General features: G+C 40.9%; 1 protein-coding gene across 15 annotated transcripts in view; it reads right to left on the bottom strand.

The window, feature by feature from the left end:
- Positions 1-19,991, bottom strand: part of RYR2 (ryanodine receptor 2) — a 753,432-nt gene that overhangs the window by 714,791 nt on the left and 18,650 nt on the right. The window contains exon 2 of one of the 15 annotated variants that reach the window (XM_074385365.1): positions 4,909-5,144. The exons of 13 other annotated variants lie outside the window; for them this stretch is intronic. In XM_074385365.1, coding sequence (XP_074241466.1) covers positions 4,909-4,953 — 45 coding nt within the window. In that variant the 5' untranslated portion in view covers positions 4,954-5,144. Of the gene's footprint in view, positions 1-4,908; positions 5,611-19,991 lie in introns of those variants that run through there. One more of the 15 variants, XM_074385364.1, reaches the window with a different exon arrangement.

The following is a 19,991-nucleotide window of genomic DNA, read 5'->3' as shown; positions in this document are numbered from 1 at the left end:
GTGAAAATCACACACAATTAAACGGAGACTTTCTCAAATTTTGTCAAAGACACATGCACATGTATGTTCACTGCAGCACTGTTTACAATAGCAAAGACTTGGAACCAACCCAAATGCCCACCGATGACAGACTGGACAGGGAAAATGTGGCACATATACACCATGGAATACTATGCAGCCATAAAAAACCATGAGTCTGTGTCCTTTGTAGGGACATGGATGAACCTGGAAACCACCATTCTCAGCAAACTGACATAAGAACAGAAAATCAAACACCGCATGCTCTCACTCACAGGCGGGTGTTGAACAATGAGAACACATGGACACAGGGAGGGGAGCATCACACACTGAGGTCTGTTGAGGGGGACTAGGGGAGGGACAGTGGAAGGTAGGGAGTTGGGGAGGGATAACATGGGGAGAAATGCCAGACATAGGTGATGGGGATGGAGGCAGCAAACCACATTGCCATGTATGTACCTATCCAATAATCCTGCATGTTCTTCACGTGTACAGCAGAACCTAACATGCAATAAAATATATATTTTTTAAAAATATATTCACCAAGAATAAATAAGAATGTGGTGAGATCCACTGATAAGTTAAACTTCCATGCACTTGGTTTCTAACAAGACACATGAATGCCATTTTCTGCTTATTGACATCTCTGTGGGCTGAAAAGAAAAAAAAACTACGTGTTGGTGCATCTGGCATTAGGAATCAATCTCCCTCCCCAAATGGCACTTGAAGAGTGAATCGTTACTCATTACACTTCTCACATTTTGCATCTCCATTTAAACAAAAACATTTAGATTTTTTTATCCTGATTGTGGGAGACTATAAAATCACATGATTCATCACGGTAGGTAACCAGGTTAGCAGAGGAGGAGGAGGGGGAGGAGGAAGAGGAGGAGGAGGAGGAGGGAGGAAGGAGGGAGGGGGTAGGGGGAAGAGGAAGAGATGGGGAGGAGGAGGATGGGGGAGAGGGGGGAGGTGGGGGAGGGAGAGGAGGAGGAGGAGGAGGAATGGAAAGTGAAATCACCAGTGTATCTTAAACCTGGACTTGAACCTGGAAACAGAGAAAATGTAACAGAGCTGCTAAACACACCCACTAAAACCAAGCCTAATGAATGAAGACTGGTTAGGACGCTATTCTGTTGGCCCAGGTGCTGGTTCAGGTGCCATCTGGAAGCAATAGCAACTAATGAGGGAAGAAGAGAAATTCAGCAGTTTGGAAGTTTTCCCAAATGCAGTCCCTCCTTCAGGGAATCACAGCTTTAATGTGAAAGAGGTCCTCCTGTCTGTCACTTGTGCGTGCTGAGAATTGCTTTCTCAAGGTCAGTGGCCATGAAAATATTCATTGCAGCCTGAAAAGAGAAGAACTCTATGCCACAACAAGCCGTAACACTGTAATTTGAGAACTGTAGACGTATACATATGCAAATACAGGTAGTCAGGTTCCTCTGGGGATGGCACCGACTTGTCCATTATTATCAACTGTATCCAGTTTAAGTTTGACTGCTGTTTGCTAACCTTGTTCTGCTGCAGCTGGGGAGAGAAGGGCTGATACTTCTACACGCTCAAACCATAACACTGCTGTGACCTTTCCGCCCAAAGCCCAAACACTCCCAGCATCGCAAAGTAAAGTGACGTGGTCCCACCCAGTACCTGTCACCACCCTGCAAAGGGCACCCATGATATTGTGGGAAATAAAAATCCCTTGTGCAAGCCCTGGCTCAGATTAGATAAGCCACAGGCTGGCTCCCTGTTGAGGTCAGCACCCTCCCTCTCCTCCCCATCATAACACCATCTTAAGACAAAGGTAATAGACTGGGAAGAAGGAAAGGATGAACCCAAAACACAGAAAAGTTCAAAAGTCTTGGCCACTGAGATGACAAGAGTTAAGGACTGCATCGTGTCCCTCCCCCTACACAACTCGTATGTTAAAGCCCTAATCCCTGGGACCTCACGAGGTGACTGTATTTAGAGACAGGGCCTTTAAAGAGGTGATGAGTTAAAATGAGGATGAGAGGGTGAGGCCCTAATCCAATATGACTAGTGGACTTAGAAGAGATCAGGACACAGACACACGGAGGACACACCACATGAGGACACAGGGGAAAGAGCCATTACAAGCCAAGGGGAGAAGCTTCAGAAGAAAGCAATCCTGCCAACTTGATCTGGAATTTCCAGCTTCCAGAATTATGAAGAAATAAATGTCTGCTGTTTAAGCCAAGGAGTCTGTGGTACTTCGTTGCCCAGGCAAACTAATGCAGGCATTCAGAGAGCATGCCTTAGGCTAAAAATGTCAGAAACAGGCTGGGTGCGGTGGCTGACACCTGTAATCCCAGCATTTTGAGAGGCCGAGGCTGGCAGGTCGCTTGAGCTCAGGAGTTCAAGACCAGCCTGGGCAATATGGTGAACATCCATCTCCACCAAAAATACAAAAAATTAGCCAGGCGTAGTGGCACACACCTGTGGTCCCAGCTACTTGGGAGGCTGAGGTGGGAGGATCACTTGAACCCTGGAGGTGGAGGTTGCAGTGGGCTGTGATCATACCACTGTACTCCAGCCTGGGTAAGAGGGAGACCTTATCTCAAAAAAAAAAAAAAAAAAAAAAAGTCAGAAGCAGGTGCCTCACCGATCTTCCTATGTCTGAAGAGCTTCCTTCTCCCCTCAAGTCCCCAGGATTACAGGCCCCTCCAACTGCGATCAAGGAATGGGGCATTTCACCTCAAATGCTCTTGGTTTTTGATATTAGGAAAGCAATCTAATCAAAGAGACTAAACACACACGAGTGCAATTACACTCTCCTAAAATCAGAGCTGTTTATACCCTCGTGGCCGCAGCCTCCTGATCTTTCCCGTGGCTTCCCTTCTCTCCTCCAGCTTCCAGGAACAGCAGAGAGGAAATTAACATGTGCTCAGCAAGTTAAGAATTTTATCTGATGAAGTGGATTTTATTTTGTGCAACAGGGAAGAGACCCAGAAAGCAAAAAGTAACTTTTCCACTAGTAGAACCAATAACTGAAACTCCAGTAGTTTTGACTCCAAAGATTTCATTTTTTTTTTTTGCCAAGTCACAGTTCCATACCAGTAGCTGAAATAGGCAGTTTCATAAATTAGTTCTATTAGGGAAAAAAGTAAGTCACTGTAAACACTGCCCTAATATCCCTAGAAATCATTTTTAAATTAATATTAATTGGATGCACTCTCCTATGTAAGCCTACAGAGAAACTAAAATATCTGTCACACTTCTAATTTCATGACTCATGCTAAAAAAAAAAATGAACATAAACGGCAATCACACCCTTGAGTAGTTTTTGCTGAGAGATAACTCACTGAAATACCTACTTTAAAATAAGAAATAATGAAAATAAAAAGCCGATGTGAATTTTGTGCTTTCCTATCATCAGTCAGCATTTGGAGGAATGCAGCTCTGGCAGCAAGGTTATTCTGGGCCCTCTGAGACCAGGACACACAAGGGGGCCGGCCCTGGCCCTTTAATCATGCACTGTCACACTTCCTGCAGGGTGAAATTAGCAGTTGACTCCATCTTACACCGGGACCCAAGTCAGCTTTTAATTCTCCTCTTAGAGAACTGAAAAGGGACTAGCACATTCAAGAAATGCCTGACCAAGGGCTGGGTGCAGTGGCTCACACCTGTAATCCCAGCACTTTGGGAGCCCAAGCAGGTGAATCACCTGAGGTCAGGAGTTCAAGACCAGCCTGGCCAACATGGTGAAACTCCGTCTCTACTAAAAATACAAAAATAAGCCGGGCATGGTGGTGCACACCTGTAATCCCAGCTACTCGGGTGGCTGAGGCAGGAGAATCACTTGAAACTGGGAGACAAAGATTGCAGTGAGCTGACATCACGCCGCTATACTCCAGCCTGGGCGACAAGAGTGAAACTCCATCTCAAAAAAAAAAGAGAAAGAAAGAAATGCCTGACCAAAGGCAAAGGACTGTTCCCTAAACAGTGATGCTGGGAACCAAAAAACTGTAGCTGGGAGGAGGGATGATGAAAGCAAAGCCTCAACTCCTCCTGGCAGCAGGGAGGGGACTGAGGGCCACAAACTACCCCTCCTCCGCCTGCCATCTGTTACCCAAAACGCCTGCTCTGCTTGTGAATTAAAGCAATAACAACCTTAATGTTCATGAATAACTAGACATGCCTAGTCACCTTGCTGCCTGTAAGAATTATGCACATCATTATACATTTTGGGCTTTCTTACAAGTACCATTCAATTTCCATAATACCCTCAGCTGATGGGTCTTAGTATTCACAGATTTCTGCCTACGTAGCCTGATTGCCTTGTTAACTGCTTTATAACATTAGCGGGAGCATTAGAAGCCAGGAAAATGAAAGATGCCTGGGTGAAAGCAGAGAAGCCAGCTTGACACAGATGGATTTGATTTGGGATAAGCTACATTTGAAATACCATGAGCATCAGGTGAAAACAGGGATGAGGCATGGGGTCATGTCCTTGCCACGGCGAGCTGGTGTTGTGGTTGTGAATGAGATCTTCAAAGAGGAGAATGGAATGTGTGGGCAGATGGAGGACCCAGGACCACACCTGGGAGGCATTCACATTTGCACATTGGAAGAGCCAAGGGAGGCCCAGGGATAATGGGGGTGGGTCATAAAATAATCACTCTTCAGAGCCACACCGTCCAATATGGTAGCCACATGGGTCGACGGAACACCTGATACGTGGCTGGTCTGCACTGAGGTGTACTGCGAGCATAACACACACACTGCATTTTCATGCCTAAGTAGACAAAAGTCCCATGTCCTCCAGGGACATTCACGGGGATGAATATGGAGGGAAAGCGTTTGTGAGCTCACTGATTATCTTTCAGTGCGTTATTTCAGTGTTAAGGTCAGTACAGCTAGTGCTTGACTTACGACCACGGTCGGGACCGAAGACCAGTCGTAACACGATTTGGTCATAAGTTGAGTCGGCTCTATGTACAGTTGAAACGGTGCACGCGGAGATGGTAGTGCTGCCGGAAGCTGGTCCGCACTGTCGTACGCCCAGCTGGGCAACGTTTGCGCTGCCAGACGCGGAGCAGTTGTGGCTAGCGATCGTGGTGGTAAAGTCGAATGGTCGTAAGTTGCATAGGTGGTAAGTCGATCAATATCTGTAGTATAGAAGCAGTGAATAAGTAAACCACTGCCGCGTCGAGCCTTTGGGGGCAGGGTAATAGAGGAGTGGAGTTAAGGGATGCTTTGCTTTGTTGTTTGTGAAAGGGAAGACCTGCAGATGTTTGTAAATAACCCAGTATCTCCTTCTCTCCCCAGAAAGACAGACATACTTGCCTCATCAGTTCACATTCTCATCCTTGCTGAACCGTCTGGAAACAAACTCATACACCAACACAAGCAGAGAGGAGAGAAGGTTGTGCAATAAAGCAGCATTCTGCGATTTATCAAGACGGAACTTAGGCGTTCTCTGTTTTGATTTTTGTTTTCAATTCTGCATGAGCTCACTGAGTGAAAGGCTAGAAGTGCTGAGAGAGGGTTACCTGGTTGGCCCGAGAGCAGCATGGCAGGAGAGCCACTAAATGCATGCTGGAGCCTGGGATTCCAAGGGCTTTTCATCTGGCTGTTGGCTGCACAAATGCCACCACTTGAACATTATATATATATTATTTTTATTTTTATTTATTTTTTTTGAGATGGAGTCTTGCTCTGTCACACAGGCTAAAGTGCAGTGGCACGATCTCGGCTCACTGCAACCTCCACTGCCCGGGTTCAAGCAATTCCCCTGCCTCAGCCTCCTGAGTAGCTGGGACTACAGGAAGGTGCCACCATGCCTGGCTAATTTTTTTGTATTTCAGTAGAGACGGGGTTTCACTATGTTGGCCAGGATGGTCTTGATCTCCTAACCTTGTGATCTGCCTGCCTTGATCTCCCAAAGTGCTGGGATTACAGGTGTGAGCCATCACACCCGGCCCCGAACATAATGTATCAGGAAACTTCTACGTGGTAGTGAGGAATTTTCTCACTAACTTCAAAGCATGCACCAAGCTGCCAGAGAGCACTCAGCTGCTTTTTCCTTCTCCTTCCTAGTCTTCAAATAAATGGATGTTGAAAAGGGTAAGTGCCGATGGTTCCCTCTAACTTCTGAATGGGGACTCCTGGCAACAGTGGGACCATACTGCGTGCCAGAAGCAGGGACAGGCAATAACTCTGAATGGGCAACAAGTTACTATAAACATTTATAAAGAAGAAAGTCCACAAGGGCTTACAGAAGGTAAATCCTTGGGCAAATTGTTAAAATTTCCAAGTCTTTGTTTAGCCAGGGCTTGGTGGATTAACCTCATGGTACTGAGAACTTGAAAACGCAAGAAAACTAGACATTTATCAGGCTTTCATGACTTCTCTAGTATTTTATAAGAATAGCAAGGAGACGAAAGAATTAACATCACCCGACACTCCAGGTAAGGATGAAAATGTGTATCTCACACCTAAATTTTGTGACTTCTAAACTTTCCCTATTAAATTGCTCAAATAAAGAACCTTAACAATAGCAGGGTCCAATTTAACACTTGTTACATATAGAAGAAACTCACAGAAACTAACAAGCACTCAGCCCACACACATCTGCTTAGCCAAGGCTTGGTGGATTCACCTTATGGTACTGAGAACTTGGAAACGCATGACTGCAGGAGGGGCAGCTCTAACAGGCAGTTTACTCTCTGATTGTATATATATAATTTTTTTCCTATTTGAAGAATATAACACAGGGGTTTTAACTCCATAAAGCTAACAGGCAGTGCATGAAAGCAGTACCAACAAATTAATACAAAGGTACATTGACAATAAAAATTTTAATACTTCTTTTCCAGACCATTAGACTTATTCGGCATCTTTGTTCATCATCATTGGCTTCCTACAAAAGTCCTCTGTCTTAATGGCAGAGTAGAGTAGTGCTTAGTGCTTAGGTTCTGACACAGGTTTTAAGTCCTGGCGCAAAATGATGAGCTGTGTGGTTTAACCTCCCCGTGCCTGAGTTAAAGTGGGGCTAATAGCAGCATATATCTCTCACATGGTCCTGTGAAGAGTCAACGAGTTAATACAGGAAAGGTGCTCAAAATAGGACCTGGCCCACAGTACATGCTCAATAATGTCAGCTATTAGTTGCATCAGTTAATGGTGCTTATTAGCACCAGGTCACAAAAAAAACTGAGATTCTCTCTGGGGACCTCGCTGACACAGCCTGTCACTAGGACCAAAAACTTCATCTCTAAAGAAGTCTTTGCCTGCCGAGTCCCTCTCCCCATTAAAAATTCAGTGGTCTTGGAGTAATTCGCTTTTCCCCTTTCTCAGGTGCTGATGTCTCCTGCCTGCCAGGGATCACTTCCAAGTAGTGTACGGTGGCGCTCGCCATTAAAAGAAATAAGAGTTTAAGGATGGCAGCTGGGAAAGGAAGGCCACGTCACAGGAGAAAGTGAAGACTCTTCATGAGTAAAGGGTTTGTGTCTTTAGACTGAAATGGCCGCCTCCTATCCATATCAACAAGGGAAGTCTTCTCGGAAGGGCAAGGTTTCTGACGAAAGCCAATAAAACCATCTTTCCACCTGGATGGGTCATTGGGGTGGAATACTGAAAGACAGAGACAGAGAGAGAGACAGAGAGAGAGAGAGAGCGCGAGCGCGAGAGAGAAAGTGTGTCTGTGTGTGTGTGTGTGTGTGTGCGTGCACGCCATGTGTGATGTATACCTGGAACATATACACACATATCTGGAATATACATGCACGCATGAGAAATTTCTAAATTGTGATGAATATGTATAAGTCCCTGTGTATATATGTGGGGTGTATTTATATATGTATGTACATGTACATGTATGTAAAGAAAGAGGGGTCTCCTGTAGATCTTGGTTGTCCCTTTAGAGCCTGGCCCTCCCTGAAGTGTGGGTTGTGGGTGCCCACACAAGGGGACAGAGGGGCACAAACCTGTGGATCCTGAACCAAAGAAGATAGGTCGAGTCTGTGGCTCAGACCTTTGTTGACTTTGTTTCCAACACACTTTCTTCTCGCATTTCTTTCCCGCTAAGCATAGAAAAAAAACACATTGACCCAAAAAAAAGGTAGAAAATCCTGCATAAGCCAAACTGTGAAACAGGCTTTCCAAAATGTTGCTTAGAGGCTCGGGTTTTAGATTCACAGCACCAATATCCAAGCATAAAACCTAAACGAGAATGGCTTCAGTGCTTGGATCTCTGCCCGCCTAACCATGGGTGATCCCCCCGATCCTTCTCTCTATGAATACGGCTCCCAAGCCTGGGGGATCAGCCCAGACCCCTCTCCAAGGCCTGGCTGCACAACTGAGCTGCATGTTTGGTATTTCTACCTAGACATACACCAGCTTCAGGATCAGTGACTCCTTATCCTAACCTGCAAATCAACTCTTGGCAGGGATGGCCCTCTACCTATTAATAAAATAGCAATCGTCCTTTGTAGGGACATGGATGAACCTGGAAACCATCATTCTCAGCAATCTGACGCAAGAGCACAAAATCAAACACCGTATATTCTCGCTCATAGGCGGGTGTTGAACAATGAGAACACATGGACACAGGGAGGGGAGCACTACACACTGGGGTCTGTTGGGGGGAAATGGGGGAGGGACGGGGGGGTGGGGAGGTGGGAAGAGATAGCATGGGGAGAAATGACAGATACAGGTGAGGGGACGGAAGACAGCAAACCATACTGCCTTGTGTGTACCTATGCAACAAGCTTGCATGTTCTTCACATGTACCCCAAAACCTAAAATGCAATAAAAAAATAATAAAATAAAAATAAAAATAAAAATAAATAAAATAGCAATCGTTCCAGTCACACTAATGTAACACCTCCTGAATCCTCTCTGATGGACTGCCCTTCCCCAGGCACAGGACAGACTCTTCCACTGGACAAAGAAGGACCAAGCCAAAGGGCCACCGGGGGTTTGTATAAGTCATAGCTGATGTACCAGTGGAACAAGCATTCTACCCACGGTGACTGACTAATGATAAAACAACATCGCCTGTAGGTCTGGGCTGGGGAGGTTGTGGTAGAACATTTGAAACAAGTCATGCAAAAAATAAAAATAAAAGCAGGTGACTTTGGATGGATGCAGATGACCTCACGGAGAATCTTGCCTGAGGCCTCAGAGATGAAAAACAATTTCTACGGATCAGTTTCCTCCCACTGCCGCATCTTCCTCCTTTTCTTCCCCTTCTCACGGCTGGTACCTAGGTTAGGGCAGTGCTGCCCCACAGACTACACACATATACAATTTTACGTATTTTTTTCGAAACCCAGCCTCAATCTTGCTCTGTCACCCAGGCTAGAGGGTAGTAGCATAATCATAGCTCACTACGGCCTTGAGCTCCTGGGCTCAAATGGTCCTCCTGCCTCAGCCTCCCAAGTTATTGGGACTACAGGCACATACGACCCTGCCCAGCTAATTTATTTTCTTTTTTTTTAGAGATGGGGTTTCACTCTGTTGCTCAGACTAATCTCAAACTCCTAGGCTCAAGCAATCAATCCTCTACCTCAGCCTCCTGAGAAGCTGAGATTACAGACATGAGCCACCACTTGGGGTTCCTACACAAAAAATTTTAAATCTTATAGCCGTGTTTTTTTAAAAAAAAACAAACAAACAAACAAAAACAATATTAAAAGGTGAAATTAACCATGTATTTTATATAATCTAACGTGCAAAATATTATCATGTCAACATGTACTCAATCAATACTGAAGCTTTTTTTTTTGGTGCGGGGTTCGGGGGAGAATGGAGTCTGGCTCTCTCGCGAAGGCTGGAGTGCAGTGGTGCAATCTCAGCTCACTGCAACGTCTGCCTCCCCAGTTCAAGCGATTCTTGTGCCTCAGCCTTCTGACTAGCTGGTACTACAGGTGCGTGCCATGATGTCCAACTAATTTTTGTGTTTTTAGTAGAGACATGTTGGCCAGGCTGGACCTAAGCTCCTGACCTCAGGTGATCCGCCCACTTCAGCCTCCCAAAATGCTGGGATTACAGGCATGAGCCACAGTGCCTAGCCTGAAGCATTATTATTGAGATATTTTATGTTCTTTTTGCCATGTTAGGTCTTTGAAATCTGTTATGTATCTTACCCCTACAGCACACCTCAACTCAAAGGGGCCACATTTCAAGCGTTCAACAGCCACATGCTTATTTCAAATGCAGAGCAGGACAGTGACCTCCTACACGGTCCGCTTCTGTCTTGCGAGGTTTGCCTCTGGCCTTACTCACTCTCACTAGCTGTGGTCCATGCTGGTGGTCACCACCTGGCACCATCTTCCTTGCCTGCTCAAAAGAGGAGCCCATCCAAAGCAGGACCCCTAACTGTATTCTCAACACCCACCACAAGAGAATAAAAGAAAATGTTTATTAATATCAAGCCATACTCTGCACATTTCATTTCAAATATTAAGTTTTCAGGAAAAACTTCCTAATAAAATGTAATTGTTAGGGAAAAACAATATGAAAGTGAAACCCAATAAAGTTAAATATATTCCTTGAGAAATAGCCTAATAAAAATAAGCTGAAGTAAGTAGCTTTGAAAATAAAGCATAAATTAAGAAGTCTACACTCTTGCCTGACACCATTTTTTTAAAATGGGCTTTTCCAGAATACTGAAGGAAAATTCCTCACTCCTGATCATTCAGTATTTCACGAAGGTTTTAAAAAATTATGAAAGGTAGTAGCATTAAATGATTTAAAAAATCACCCAACTTTTTCCTTGGGAAATATTTCTCTCTCAAGTGAAATGTTATATAAACATTCCTGATTTTCATGAACTACTTTTAGTCATCTGGATGACAGGCATTAATAATTAAGTCCAGTACCAAAGTTATCTCTGTACTCACCATACAGGCTATAAATGTCCAACTTGCTGTGCCCTGTTTTGAAATGTATTTACTTATACTAGATATAAATAATATTAAAATTAATTCCTAAAGAAATCCATTTATGTTCCCATATTAAGTACACATTTCAAAATTTACTTTGGAAAATTACTCTCTTTAAGTTCTATTGCTAAACCTCGGAGTGGTTCCCATTAGTCTTTCCCACTTTCTCTTATCACCAAATACAGCCAGATTATATGTAAACAACATATAAATGGGATAAGCTGCAATTTATTACATGGATTTTTCTAGGGCCTGAACTAGAAAATTCATTCGCCGGCACTCTTCCAGAACAACCGATGAAAAGCAGAATTTAACTTCATTTTTAAACAATTCACAGCTCAAGAGATCATGACGTCCTAATGAGCTATTTTCCTCCACCCATCATTAAACTTTTCTTACACTGATAACTTCTTTTCTGAAAAAGGTAATTCTACTAGGGTTGCTGAAGTTATGCCAAATATTAAGAGATGCAGAAGATTTCTGCCCCAGTGCAATCTCTCCATTGTATGTATTTTTTCTCAACTGGCTCACCCAGGAGCAGATTGGGGAAAAAATGTCAGTTAAAGGCCACAGTACAGAGAAATCTAAACACAGTAAAAGGAAGTTCATTTCATACACCAAAAGCCAGAAAATGGAGTCAGCAAAACCACTTAAAGCTCGAAGTAAAAATAAATGAGGGTGAAGAATTCATTTACATATTTGCTTCAATCATAACACAGCAAAAACCTTCTTAAAGAAATTCTCATAACCAACCCATTTTTGCAGAAGTCAGGGCAAACGTAATAAGACGACTACAGGGTAGATGAGACTAAATTAACACATGGGAAGTGGTTTTTAAAAACCACTCAGAATAGAGAATTTTCATCCACTAGTGAAAATGCGCAACTACAGACTGAAATAAAGAATGTATTGACACAAATGGCCACATCGGTGAGGGACAATTTACCAATCTTATCAGAGTGAAGGCTGCAACAGCAAGTGGGTAACATATCAACGTCAACTGTTCTTGAGCCATGCCTAAGGTTCATTACCTAGCAAACTAATATTTTTGCCGAGGCATAAATTTTGCCCATTTATAGGTATCCCATTTATATGTTGTTTGCTGATAATCTGGCTGTAGTTTGATCATCCCACCGATGGCCTAGTCTCTGCATGTCAGTGAGGCTTTATTGTAATTACCATATTGTATATACTTGTTTTCAAGAAGTGGTTTTTTTTTAAAAAAAAACAACAAAACGTTTTGCTTCTTTGAGGAAAATGGGCCCCAGAAAGCCAAGTACTCATGCTATCTATTGTCTGAGATTGACATGATGAGAAAGTAAAAGAGTCTAAAACTAGGTACAGTTCTTAGCAAAAAAAATTCAAAGTGCTGGATAAAAGCAATGTTGAATCTGCTAGAGACTTAAGTGTAGGGCGTGATTAATTACACTCACAAACTGATTATAGTACAATGCAACAGAGATTCACTACATCATCAAAGAGAAATGATGTGAAATGGACATGTCTGCAGGATTAAAAACTCTGCTAACGGAAGTAAGGAAATAGGATGCAATGATTAAAGCCTAGGATGTTAACAGCAGAGAGTTTAGTCAGGAAGAACTCTTCCACAATGTTACAGTAAGCCAAATCAAAAACACCTGCTACAGTGTTCATGGATTGGAAGACAAAATAATAAAGGTGACAATTCACCCCCAAATTGATACACAAGTTTGCTACAATTCTTATCGAAATCCCAGTGAAATTTTTTGTAGATACAGACAGGAATATTTTAAAATTTGCATAGAAAGACAAAGGAAATGGTAAAATGATTTTGAAAAAGAGAAATTAAATGAGAGCAAACACTATCTGATATATATAGCTACAGTAATCAACACTGTATGATATTGGTGGGTAGCTAGACACATAGATGAATGAAGCAGAATAGAGAATACAGAAATAGCCCTACACAAATATGATCAAGTAATTTTGTACAAAAGCAATTCAATGGAGTAACGGTAATCTTTCCAACAAATGCTGCTGGAATCATTGGAGATTAACAGAAAAAAAAAATACAATCTCTACCTGAGTCTCATACCTTATTCAAAAATTACCTCAAAAACAGATCACAGATGAAAAACATAAAACTATAACACATTTAGAAGAAAGGGTAAGAGAAAAATATTCAAGACCAAGAGCTTGGCAAAGAGTTCTTAGGTATGGGGCTGAAAGCACAATCCATAAAAGAAAAATGTCAATAAATTTTACTTCATCAAAATTTAAAACTTCTGTGTTTTAAGAGATTCTGTTGAGAGGAAAAAAATGATGAGCTTCAAACCAGGAGAAAACATTTGCAAATCATGGTATCTGGTAAAAGACCCATATCTAAAATTGATAAAGAATTTTCAAAATTCAACATTTTTTAACAAGTCCATTTAAAAGAGAAGCAAATGACACGAAGAGACATTTGACTAAAAAGAAGGGCACAGATGGCAGGTAAGCACATGAAAGATGTTTAACATCACTAACTGTTAGGGAAATGCAAATTAATACCAGGAAGAGATATCACTACACACCTAGCAGAACAGCTAAAATTTAAAAACAGTAGCGATCCAAATGCTGACAAGGGTGTGGAGAAACGGAATCTCTCAAACATTGCTGGTGGGAATCTAAAACTCTGCAGCCACCCTGGAAAATACTGCAGCAGTTCTTTAAAAACTAAACATAACTTACCTTACAACCCACCAAACATTCCTGGGCATTCATCCCAAAGAAACAAAACTGATTTCTGCAAAATGCCTGTGTAAAATTATTCATAGCCATTTCCATTGCAATAACCAAAAACTGAAAACAGTCAAAATGTCTTGCAAAAGAATGTAAAAGAGACACGGGAAAAGGCATTTTGCAAGACATTTTGTAAATAGTCAAACAAAACGTGGTATGTCCAGGGCATGGAAAGGGCATCTTGCCAAATGAAAAATGCCAGTCTCAAAGGTCTCATATTGTATCATTCAATTTATATTACTGACATGGTTTGGATCTGTGCCCCCACCCAAATCTCATGTCAAATTGTAATCCCCAGTATTGGGGGTGGGGCCTGGTTGGGGGTGACTGGAGCATGGGGGTGGATTTCCCCCTCGATGCTGCTCTGGTAATAGTGAGTGAGTGCTCCTGAAATCTGATTGTTTAAAACCACTTCCTCCTGCGGCAGCCATGTAAGACATGCCTGCTTGCCTTCACCTTCCGCCATGATCCGCGGTGGCTCACGTCTGTAATCCCAGCACTTTGGGAGGCCGAGGCGGGTGGATCACGAGGTCAAGAGATCGAGACCATCCTGGTCAACATGGTGAAACCCCATCTCCACCAAAAATACAAAAAATCAGCTGGGCATGGTGGCACGTGCCTGTAATCCCAGCTACTCAGGAAGCTGAGGCAGGAGAATTGCCTGAACCCGGGAGGCAGAGGTTGCGGTAAGCTGAGATCATGCCAGTGCACTCCAGCCTGGGTAACAAAAGCGAAACTCCATCTCAAAAAAAAAAAGAAAGAAAGAAAGAAAGTTTCCTGAGGCCTCCCCAGAAACCATCACGTTTCCTGTATAGCCAGAGGAACCATGAGCCAATTAAACCTCTTTTCTTTATAAATTACCCAGCCTCAGGTACTTCTTTATAGCAGTGCTAGAACGGACGCATACAATTACATTGTCAAAATGACAAAATTACAAAGATGGAGAACAAAACAGCAGCTGCCATGGGCTAGGGATGGTGGCAGTGAAGAGAAAGCATGTGACTAGAAAAGGGTGACACAGGAGAGTTCTCTGTGAGGGTGGGACAGTCCTGAATCTTGATCGCAGTGGTGATTACATGAATCTACGGGTGATAAGACAGCATAAAACTATATACGTACTTTATACCATTGCTAACTTTCTGTTTTTAATATTATACTCTATTAGGTAAAATATAACCAATGAGAAAACTGACTAGACAGTTTCAGCTTCCTGTGACTCTATCACTATTTCAACCTGAAAAGTTTCTTAAAAACAAATTAAAATAAAACACACAATACGATGTTATGTACCACCAAAAGTTGGCTTCTTGTGGGGGATGAGTTCCAGATTATGATGGAGAAGCTGGTACTGAAATAAACTTTCTGCTGCATATAACTACAAAAACTAGCTTAAATAGAAGATTATTTGAAGTCACTGAAGAGCAACCAAATCATAGGATGTAGCAGGCTTGCATGCAATTTTCCTACGTAGAATGTAGAAATCTGGGCAATGTTATGCTGAATTGAGATTTCACAATCCAGACAGAATGTAGTAAACACACACACACACACACACACACACACACACACACACAGGTATTCACATGAGACCTCAGAAGAGTTATACCTACTAGGAAGCATAATATGGAGACAAATAAGCCTCAGTTAGATTACAATGATGTGCCTGTACTCTATATATCTACCAGAATAAAACTAATGTTTTGTGGAAGAAGGTAACATTATCTAGAACCTCTACATCTTTTCTTACATTATGTCCAATGAATTTAAAAATACCATTTTTGCCAGATAATAAGACCAAATGTCTGAAACCCAAGAGGAAAAATGCAATAGAAACATAAATGTGACACGTGTATTAGACTTAATTACAATAATAAATATCTTTGAAAATAGATGAAAAGGAAGAATGTTACAACAGAATTTGAAACTAGAAAAAGAATCAAATGTAAATCCAATTACTAAAAAATAAAAATAGCTCAAAATTTAAGAATTCAATATATGGACTTACCAGCTGACTGGACAAAGCAAAAACGTTATTTGTGAACTGGAAGAAAGGTCAGTGGGAAATACTTCGAAGTACAAAGAGAAAAATAAAAGGAATGAAAATACAGAAAAGAATGTAAAAGAGACGTGAGAAAAAGGAACAAAAACTTCTATCATTGGAATTCCAAAAAGAAGGGAGAGAGCGAATGAGACAGAAGCAATGTTTGAAGAAATACTGGCCAAGAATTTTCCAAAGTGCATGAAAAATACCAAGCCACAGATTCAAGATACTGCACAAGCCCCAAGCAGGATAAACAGAATGAAAATACCACCTTTAAAGGAAAACAGTAAGACTTACAACTGGCCTTTCAAAGAGAAATAATGGAAGCCAGAATTGCTGGGGGTGGGGTTGGGGGTGGATCACCAAGAACTGCCAATTCCATATGCAAACAAGGAGAAACAGAGATGTTTTTAAACAAAAACTGAGAGAGTATTTTGTCAGTAAACCCATCATTAAAGAAATCCTAAGGTAGTTCTTCAGACAGCAGCAAAATGATCCCAGGTGTGAGCATGGCAAACAGGACGAGAGAAAGGCACTAGGCAGTACAACATACAAGTAAATCTACATGAATTCTGACTGTTAAAGAAAGATAATGTCTTAAGGAGTTGAAGAGAGAGAGAGAGAGAGAAAGAGAGAGAGAGAGAGAGAGAGTGAGTGTGTGTGTGTGTGTGTGTGTGTGTGTGTGTGTAGAATTAAAATGCATAGCCAGAACAGCACAAAAAGAGAGGACAAATAAATTTAAAGTATTATATAAACAGATTCACTTTTCAGAAAAATATGAAAGTATTCATTTAAGGTAGATACTAATAAATTAAGGATGTTACAATCTCTAGTATAAACACTGAAGGCGTAATAAAAGAATGAATAACCCACAAGCTAATAGAAGCTTGTTAACATTTGATTAATCTAAAGAAAGGCAAAAAATGAAAAAATAAAGATATAAATGAACTATCATAGTTCAAGCTGCTATAACAAAGTCCCACAGACTGGGTATAAAACAACAAGAATGTACTTCTCACCCTTCTGGAGTCTGGGAAGTGTGAGATTAGAGAGCCAGCATGGCCAGGTTCTGGTGAAGGCCCTCTTCTGGGTTGCAGACTGCTTGCTGTCTTGTCATTGTGTCCTCACATGGTAGGGCAAGAGAGCTCTCTCCTCTCTCTTATAAGGGCATTAATTGCATTAATGAAGACTTTACCTTCATGACCTAATCACCTACCATCTCCTAATACTATCACATTGGGGGTTAAGATTTCAACATAAGAATTTTGGGGGCAGACACAAACAGTGCATTGCACTAACAGGAAAAGAAACAATAAAATCATAGTTTTAAACTCATATTTTTAAGCTCCATATGCCCAGGGTAAGACTCCCAATTCAAGGCAGAATTCAGCTGCCAAACACAACAAAAACAAAACAGCTTAGTAAACCACAGCAAACATCATAAAGTCCTTGATGAAATTCTCTAAATTTTCCCTGAAACTGAGGGAAAGGATCAAAGACCTGCTATCATGTCTTCTAGTCAGCATTTACTAAGAATCTGGGAAGTACAATGAGGCAATAACAAGAAATGAAAACTGAGAAGCAAAAACTAAAATGGTCATTATGGACAGATGACATAACTGGGTACATAGAAAATTCAAAAAAAAATCTATAAACTATTAGAATTAGTAAGTGAACCTGGCAAGGTTACTAGATAGGTCACATGTCAATTCAATTACATTTTTACAATCTAAGAAAGAATTTTTTAAAGATATAATTTGCATTGACCTCAATAAACATCAAATCCCTAGGAATAAAGCTGACCCCCAAAATGTGCAAAGTCTCTTGTAGAAAACTAAGTGTAAATACTGAGAGCAGTTTTAAAATATCTAAATATATAAAAGAATGATATACTATGTTCATAGATTGGAAGTCTTAATATTGTAAAGATGTTAATTCTTCTCAAACTGATCTACAGATTTGACACTATTTCATTAAAAATTTCAGCAGCTCATTTTGTGGAGATTTGTAGGCTAATCCCAAAATTAAAACTGAAATCAAAGGAGCCAAGAATGGCAAAGATAATTTTCAAGAATTAGAACAAAGTTAGAAGATGAACACCAACACACAACAAAAATATAGAGTTAATTTAAAAGTTATAAATTTGGATCAAGAAAAGACAGATAGACCAATGAAATAGAGCAGAGAGTCAAGTAATAGATATCTACACTTACAGTCACTTGATTTACTACCCAGGTACCACTGCAGTGTAATGATGAAAAGGTGGTCTTTTAAATAACTAATGCTGGATCAATTTGACATCCTTAGGTGAAGGGACTGATCCCTACCTCAAACTATAAACAAAATTATCAGTTCTAAGATCACAGACCCAAATATCAGCATTAAAATAGTAAAGGCTCTAGAAGACAACACAGGCAAAGAAGATACAAAACGTGAATTTTAAAAAATGATAATCTGGACTTCCTTAAAGTAAAAAACTACTATTCAACACTAACAACATCAGGAATAGAGGGGGAAAAACAACAGTGTTGGAAAAGATATTTGCAATAGACATATCTAACAAAAGGTTCACATTCACAACTTATAAAATACTGTCCAAAGTTAATTTTTAAAAAGACAATTCTGGCCAGGCACCATGGCTCACACTCGTAATTCTAGCACTTTGGAAAGATCTCTTGAAGCCAGGAGATCAAACCAGCCTGGGCAACCTGGCAATACCCCATCACCACAAAAAATTAAATTACCTGGGCATGGTTGTGCACTTCTAGTCTTAGCTATTTGGGAGGCTGAGGCAGAAAGAGCCCTTGAGCCCAGTAGTTCAAGGCTGTAGCAAGCTATGACTGCGCCACTGCACTCCAGCCTGGGCAACAGAGTGAGACCCAGTCTAGATAGATGACTAGATAGACAGACAGATAGAACACCTTATTTTTAAAACAGGCTAAACCCTGAATAGGTACTTTGCAAAAGAATACAGTATATACAAATGGACATTAAAGATATAAAACAGGCATTCACCATCATAAGTTGTCAGTGAAATGCAAATTAGAATCACAAGGAAACACCTCTACACATCTACCATAATGATTTTTTTTTTCAAAACTAACATTTACTAAGCACTGCTAGTGGTAGTGTTAACAGAGGCAACTACTTCAGAAGTGTTTAGAAGGCTGAACATGTGTATAACCCAACCAGCAATTCTATTCATAGGTATATACGCAGCAGAAATGTACATTTATTCCAGGTGTGCACTTAAATATTTAAATCTTTCATATTTGAGAATGTTTATTGTTATTAGTAAGGCTTTGTTTTTATTAGTAAAACCAGAAACAACCCACCGTCTATCAACAGAATGGATAAATGAATTGTGGCATACAGCACTAAGCCACCAGGAGCTGCAGCAACATACCAGCATCTCACAGATAGAAATGAAGCAAAAGAAACCAGACATGAAACAGTGCATATTGTCATTCCATTTGCACAAAGTGCAAAACCAAGCAGGATTAATCTATTTTTCTAGAAGTCCACAGAATGGTAACCTTTGGAAAGGCAGGTAACTACTGGAAGGGAGTGCTGGAGAGGCAGTGGTAACATTCTAAGCCTTGATCTGAGTGGCAGTTACACAACTGCATTCATGCTGCAAACATTCATCAAGCTGTACTCTTAAGATTTATGTACTTTACTATCTGTATGTTATATATTACACTTCAATTTTTTAAGTTTCTTTCAAAGTTACTCAAGATAAGATTTAACAGGGGAAAAACAGTCTATGAAAGGCAAATAAATTAGTGTTGGCAATAGTTTCTTGTGGGCAAGGACTATATAGCCCATTATATCCATGGAGTTAAGTAGAAACCTTGCATATAATAAAAATTTGGAAAGGCTAAGACCATAATCATGATAATGGTAGTAATCATATAATTTTCTATATAATTTGTATTTCTATGGATACAAATATGAGAGCTTTCAGCCAGCATTTAATCTTCCTTGTTAATATCCCTTTGAATAAAATAGAAAAATGTAGACTGATGTAGAGAAATGTAGAACTGATCTGACACAGACTTTGAAGGAAATTTTACTGGGTTGGTCATCAGATTCCAGCCTCAGTCCCTTCCTTTATAGGAGTCTTCTTCATAACTATGTGGAAACTGTTTTAAAATACAAATGGAGAAGAAAGCTTGAAGTATAAGCCTACAGCATCCCACAGACACCTGACACACAGGAGGCAGTTAGTATATTTTGATGAATGAAATAATACACATAATAAG

Source organism: Saimiri boliviensis, chromosome 14 (assembly GCF_048565385.1).
Source record: "Saimiri boliviensis isolate mSaiBol1 chromosome 14, mSaiBol1.pri, whole genome shotgun sequence".
Lineage (NCBI taxonomy): Eukaryota > Metazoa > Chordata > Mammalia > Primates > Cebidae > Saimiri > Saimiri boliviensis.
The sequence above is the reverse complement of the archived record's forward strand: the minus strand, read 5'-3'. Positions and strand labels throughout refer to the sequence as shown.